Source organism: Saccostrea cucullata, unplaced genomic scaffold (genome assembly GCF_032062105.1).
Source record: "Saccostrea cucullata isolate Sc308-1 unplaced genomic scaffold, CSIRO_AGI_Scuc_v1 ctg15466, whole genome shotgun sequence".
NCBI classification, from domain to species: domain Eukaryota; kingdom Metazoa; phylum Mollusca; class Bivalvia; order Ostreida; family Ostreidae; genus Saccostrea; species Saccostrea cuccullata.
The window spans coordinates 6,527-13,531 of record NW_026941550.1 but is presented as its reverse complement, the minus strand read 5'-3'; the positions used below and the strand labels follow the sequence as shown (position 1 = coordinate 13,531).

The following is a 7,005-nucleotide window of genomic DNA, read 5'->3' as shown; positions in this document are numbered from 1 at the left end:
CTTGTCTTCAATTTAAAAGGTTTCCTTTTTAACAATTATAAAGACAAGTAATTGATTAATAGGTTGCATTTCAAAAAGTTAAGATTTTAAGGGACGGTTTTGAAAATTTTAATTTAAACCTTTTTCTGTAGTTTTTGTTTGTATTGCATGTACAGTATTTTCACTTTACACTTTGATTTTTTATATTTTTTTTATTTTGTTTTTTATGAAATTTAAATTTTAATTGTCACAAAAGTGGATAATGGATATACCAGTTTTTTGGGATTTGTTCTCTTAATGGTAAGTTTTATTTCAATAGAAGTAAGATTCCTTCTTTTTTATCAGAAATTTAATAAAAACAAACCCCCTGCAGGGAGGCAGAGGGGGTCAAATCTGTCGCTTGGAGGATACGAAGATGAGAAGAAAAAATTGCAACAGGAACGTCAGAGAGAGTATCGAGAGTTGATGGACAAGGTAGCTCTGTCCACTAACTAACCATCAGCACACCTTTAATCTGTGTCATCTTCTTCTAAATACCTCACATCACCTCTCCACTCATTATAAAATATATATCACAACAACTTGAAAAAAATGATTGCTGTATATGTAAAACCAAACTTTCACATGACACCTCTTTAACAAAATTTCTGCTTTTATGGATTTTTTTTGTATAAATGCTTTAAATTGTAATCAAATATTCAAATATTATATTTTGCTTACAAATATCTTCACTTAAACATTAGAGTAAGTTTTGTGTACCACCTTCTAGCATGTGTACTATTACTCCACGAAGAGAGTGGACCAAAACAAACTGCCGTCCCTGCGTAATGATGCCAAGGTCAGGAAACACCCGCTGGTTATTTCTTCAGGGAGCAGGTTAACGAGTTATTAAAGTCTCTTGACGAGATCTCAGGCAGTGAGGTACCAGAATTTATTCTCAGACAATACATTAAGAAAATCAAACAAAAGAAAGATTTGATCGAGGAAAATTATCAACTGCAGCTTCAGGTATCACGTATGCAGCGTGCATGGCCAAGATTTTAACACACTACCACTATAAAGATGCAGGTGCCCCATTTCTACAATTACTACTGAGCATGTTGGTTTTTCTGCTCTCTAATGAAACTGGAATTATACTGATGCATGAAGATACTGAACAGAATTGTTTTTTTTCTTCAGGGCTGTCACCAAAACAAATTGTGTGGAATTAATGGCTTGCATTTTGAAGCGAAAACTTTTGATTGCTTTTTCTCAATCTATGATATTAATGCTCAAAGAAATGTCTTGCAGAATTCTATTGCGTATGATTTTTTCTTTCAGAAATTATACATGATTTTTGCTCTTACATAATATCATTTTTACACAGAATGTACCAGTACTAATAAGTGAAATTTTGAATGGATTGTTATATAATATCATGTACAATTTGACTGAATAATAAATAAATTTTTTACCAAAGTGTTAATTTTGTGCTATCTTCATTCTCTCTCCTACTCAGCACCAGTTTGACATGCATTGATGTTATTGAATTTATATAAGCTATTGTAGCATGTATGTAGATTGTTAGTTAGACTACTGTATACGAATTGGAAACTAAATTTATAATATTATTTTACCCCCGTTATAAACTTATGCTAAGTCTATGAACTATTGGGACAGTTTTCATAAACATTTGTTTCAATCAATCATTGATCTATTATGAAGATTTGAATTATTATTGTTTAAAATGGCATTTTCTATGATGTTAGTATTCCTCATGATGGCATTATCTTTTACATTGATTTTTATAGAAGGAACAAGAGAGAGGTAGAGGAAGGCGGGCCGAGCAGGCCAGAGCTAGATCTCCCGACGATTTCCTCTCCGGCATCGGAAAACACCAGGAGGAGAGAGAGAAACTAAACACTGAGAGAAAGAAAGAATACAACCACATGCTAGCTGAGGTAGGGTTCACTGAGATTAAAATAAATACTTGTTCCATTCAACTTAAAGATTTAATGTATTTTGTGATGGGAGAATAGAGGCTCATTGTATCTGCTTTTCACTGTATGATTCCAGCAAGGCAGAGCTTTGATTGGGGTGGCTAAAACTTTGGCCTCTTCTTATGACAGTCTCTATGGTGATGATTGGGTAAACACATTTGTTCAGAAGTGATGATCGCCAGTCCTTGCATTTATTATCTGCTATGGCTAATTTCTGGCTCTCGTTCTCTTTCTTTGCCATGCTATGTAACAGGCCTATTAGACAACGTGGCTAATCTTCCATCTGACATTTTATCTCTCTATACTGTATACAGGGTTATTTTCGCCCCGTGTTATTTTCGCCCTTTCACACTTGCAAACAATTTTGCCCCGTTTTAAATTCGCCCAGTCATAGATTTGTTTAAGAAATTATACCGTATTATTTGAGTTCGTCCCATTTTAAATTCGCCTAAATAAGGATAGGGCAAAAGGGGTGAAAATAAAACGGGGGTGAAAATTTCACTGTATACAACAGTATGTTTTTAAGTGATTCTGAAAATTAGGTATACAATGCTAGAGCAACAGAATAATGGATTAAACTGAAAGCTGAAATTTGCTTTAAGCATGCCAGTGTAGTTTTTTTTCTTTTACATTCAGAAAAGAAATTAATGTTAATTATGATACTAGAGATTGGGATTAGTTATAACTTCCTTAAAACTGAGAATTCCTTAAATGTGTGTTCATTGTAAGCAAGTTTCACTGTACTTAGCTAAGTATACTGACTCAGAGGTAATGAAACTGGAACTGAAATTGATCGAGCCAGCTTTTATACAGATCATACCTTAAAACTAAAATCAGTGTCATGTATAACAGAAAGTAATTCTTACATTAAATTCATTTGCAGTCATTTCACTCATAACAGAATTCATCATTTCTGAACAAATCTATGAGTTATCAAAACTGCCACCTTTATCAACTTTCCCAAAACACAATATAAATGGCATGGGTGATTCCTTACTGAATTAAAACACAAAATGTTTCCTGTGACTCATTTCACAAAAACTGGCACGGTGTTAATCCTTATAACATTATTTCCTTGCTCTGTGAGAACATCCTCTTGATATTCTTTTGACTGAGATTTTTAATATCTGTATAACTTTCAGCAATATGAGGCCCTGTCAGGTGTTGTTAGGAGTCTAACTACACTGGCCGACAGAGACAAACCATTGAATGATAAGGAGGAGGTAGCATTTAGAGTGGTTGACGTAGCTCTAGAAATTACACTTAAGCAGTAGGGAATGCAACATTGTACAGAATGTCATAGATTTTGTGTTTTAGAGATTGTAGAAGACTGTGTGTTAAATATGTAAGCCTTTATGAAAAGTTTAAAATAAAAACAAAAACATGCTCAATTTATTCCAACACATGATCCATTTATTTAGCATAATGTATCATACAGTGTAACACCTTCCTCTGTTGCAGGAAGCACCAAGGCGAGGCAGGCCCAGAGACCCACCAGTGGAGGTAGGTTTGAGGAATTCATTTGTTTTTGCTCTTCTAAGTGTTAATTGCCATGCTGTTCTCAATCAGCAGTTATTTCCCCATATCCTCCTATGTTAAAATGGGTCTTGCCTTCCAAGGACTTGAAGAATTAATCCATCATATTTCTGTGAACAATCAGTAACAAACTTAATAAGTAATAATTTAAGTTAAGAATTCATGTAGCAAATTTTCTGCACACAAATCTGGGAACTTTTTATAAAACCAAAACAATTAATCCTTCACTAATGATTAGAGTCTTTTAGAAAAAAGGAGTTGAATTACCCAGTACTGCAAGTTTTCTTGTCAAGTAACAGATGACCTGAACAGTATGGATTGATCTCATTTTAAAATTTTACTGAGCAGGTAATTAAAAATGTTTCAATTAAAATCTTATTTCAGCCAGAGGATCTACCTCCAAAGGATTCAGATTCATTTGAGGCAAGTCTTCGTGGGATTAGATCACATGAGTCTGCAGAGGTGAGTTCCATGTATTTTATGGTGCGCACATGAAAGACTGTCTTACCTGGAAAGATGAACAATGCACACAATTTTTATAAATGATGATGTCTTGCTGAGGAGGGTGGAGCTTGATGGACATATAGAGATTACTTTGTTGTTTGGAATCATGGAATCACCTCCACAAATTAAGGCACTGGCAGCTGAAGCATCTTGCATCAGGCTCAATGAGCATGCCTAATGAATACTTTTGATTTGGCACTCTTCACAACCAAACAAGTAAATCAAACCATTTCTATTTCAGATCAGGAAAAAACAGTCCCGGAACGAGGAATACAATGAGTTTCTTAAACAAAAACGAGAACAGGAAAAACACAGATATGACAGACAGAAATATGGGAGAGGTATGTGGAGTATTCTATCTATATACAGCTAGGTTACGGGGAGGCATGATTATTTATAACTGTGTATAGGGTCAAGGAAGGGCTCATATAACTTACTAGAATTGTATACTAATGAATATAATGTGTAACTCATACCACAATTGTAATTGAAAGTTATTTTGTGAATGTCTTGTATTTTGTGTAATTTTGAATCTCGTAAATAAAAAGTTATAGTAGAATTTTAAGCCTTAAAGCCCCAAGTTTTTTTTTCACCTTTGGGTGGATGGGGGTGGCATGTAATGAAAAGATTTATCATTGATATATAGCAAAAAAATTATCCAAAGAATCCTCTCATTAACACACTCTAAATAAACTATATGTTATTGCCCAGATCAGTCCCTCTAACATATTCCATATGCAGTAATTGTTTACTATGAATTACCTCTGATCATATAACTCAAATCAAAACACTTTAATACAGCAATAACACTGTATATATACACAGTTCTGCCATTATTATTTCTTAGTCCATTAAATTTCCTTGGTCAGCTTATGAAATATTAATTAAATAGATGTGTGAGGTGGGATATTGGAGATAAATAGAATGATTGCGCTGGTGAGATTTGTACGTAGAGTATCCATAGTGACTCAGAATCAATACTCATCTTTAAGGTTTATGTTCAGGTACTACAGTATAGGTATATCATTTAGATAGTGTTGGAGATTGTATATTGTGCTATGTTGGAGTAAACATCATTGAGATCATGTTGATGGATGTTGATTCCTTGAATCTTGCAAGTATATTTTTTATGGTTGTTAATTGTATGAGAATGTAGTAAGTTCTTGTTGTTAGTGGATTATAGGAATGCATGTCTTTGTTTGTTGTGACTTTTCATGTTGATTTCCTGAGTATAAGTATTCACCAGTTATGGTCCATTGCTTTTCAAGCGTAATAAATTAATATCAGAATGGAGCAGTTGATGGTAGACTTAAATTCGGTTTCAGTTTGTCTTTATGTAATTAATTTCTTAGTTTTAGACCTTTGACCTAGCTAATAAAGAAGATGTATCTTCTCACTTGTTTAAGGTTATTTGTAAAAGTCAGAGTATTAAGAAGTAAGTTAAAATATGATTCTTGATGTGTCCCAAGATAGAAGGTAAGGGTTAAGGTGGAATGTCTTTTTTTAATGTGTGTTTTTGATGTTTAGACTTTCTATAGTATAGCTTGTGGCAGTTCTCTTCAATTCAACTAGTTGCAAATTGTTGGGTTTTGAATACAATCTTCAGAACAAAGTTATAGGCAAAGTCAAGTGGCATTATCTGTCCAAGTATAAACATGTGGAGGGAGAAAACATCCACAGTTGATATAAAGCATTATCCAAGGTCATTGTCTATGATCAATGGTACCTAGCAACTAATAGGAAAGTAAGCTTTCTTATGACTGGATAGGCTAGCAAAGCCTTCATAGATCTATAGGCAGAGCTACTTAGTGTCAACGGTACTGAATTAACTACAGGATATGTATAGTTAGAATGTAGACTCCTATACTATACTTGGCCAAAAGTGGTCAGAGATCAAAGCCGTGGGAATCAGAGGATAAATAAGGATTTACCACCGTTAAAATTGCTGCTTATAGTTTTATGCATTATGAACCTTGGACTTTAATTTCTTGAGCCATTAAGCTAGTCTACTATGCTCACTCCTCGATGGTACCTGATTCCACCTCTGATGTCTTGGATGTCCGTGTTTGCTCTGCTCCAATTTTGTATTGTTTTATTGACTTTTGATCTTGATACTGTTCGTTATCTTCATATGTTTCATCTAAATGTTTAGTTAAAGGCCACAACCTGATTTTTCTTCTTTTCATTTATTAGATTTTGGACAAATTCTGTTTCATATGGATACAAAGATAGGTCTGCTTATGGCGAAGCGAAACAAATACCCATGGAATTTCCAATTCATTGTTTGAAAACCTAGTCTCCAAAATCCACATAGATTTTGTCAATCAGTAGATGAAGTACATAATAAACATACATATAACACTAAAATGACAAAATTTTCTGTATCTATTATTGCACGGGAGTTGTCATTTGAGCAAATTGATTTGATATTTCATAATCGTTTTGTTCTTTGTCTTTTTCCTACGGGGTACGTATTTTGTATCAAATTTATGACACACATGTAATTTTTTGGAAATTGTAGGTCAAAATTGAACGATAATTATATCGATAAATAAATTAGTTACAGCAAAGTAAGAACCAGCTTTTACATAGAAATGTTACAGCAAGGAAAACAATTAGAGTACCTAACGGAGACCTATCAAAGTTAGTTCTGTGAAAACCTTGCATCATTTACGGTTAAGTTCTGCCCTGCTCCTATTTTGTATTGTTTTACGGCCTTCTGATCTTGAAGACTGTTCGCTGTTTCCATATGTTTCATTTTTGTAATATTATTTACAATGATGCTAAGCTCTTGTCACTGAACAGCGTAATGCTAGATGTGGTGTGATACAGATCCACGACGGCTATTGTTTCTGATTAGACTATTGTAGTAAATGTCTTTAAAGTGTTTTAAGGTCACAATTTTGATTAAGGTCAAGAGCAATATATGCCCAAAGACATTGCTGACTAAATAACGCTTAAGTGATAAATGATGGTCATACAGGTGTTGCAACTATCCTTAATTTTA

General features: G+C 33.8%; 1 protein-coding gene across 1 annotated transcript; it reads left to right on the top strand.

Annotated features, from left to right (window-relative positions):
* Positions 1–298: 298 nt before the first annotated feature.
* Positions 299–4,339, top strand: LOC134258039 (uncharacterized; the record flags this gene model as incomplete). Its single annotated transcript, XM_062740595.1, has 6 exons — positions 299–453; positions 1,770–1,919; positions 2,035–2,106; positions 3,420–3,461; positions 3,879–3,956; positions 4,240–4,339. Coding segments are annotated over 6 exons (597 nt in total), but the record flags the coding sequence as incomplete, so codon positions are not given.
* Between the last annotated feature and the right edge of the window lie 2,666 nt (positions 4,340–7,005).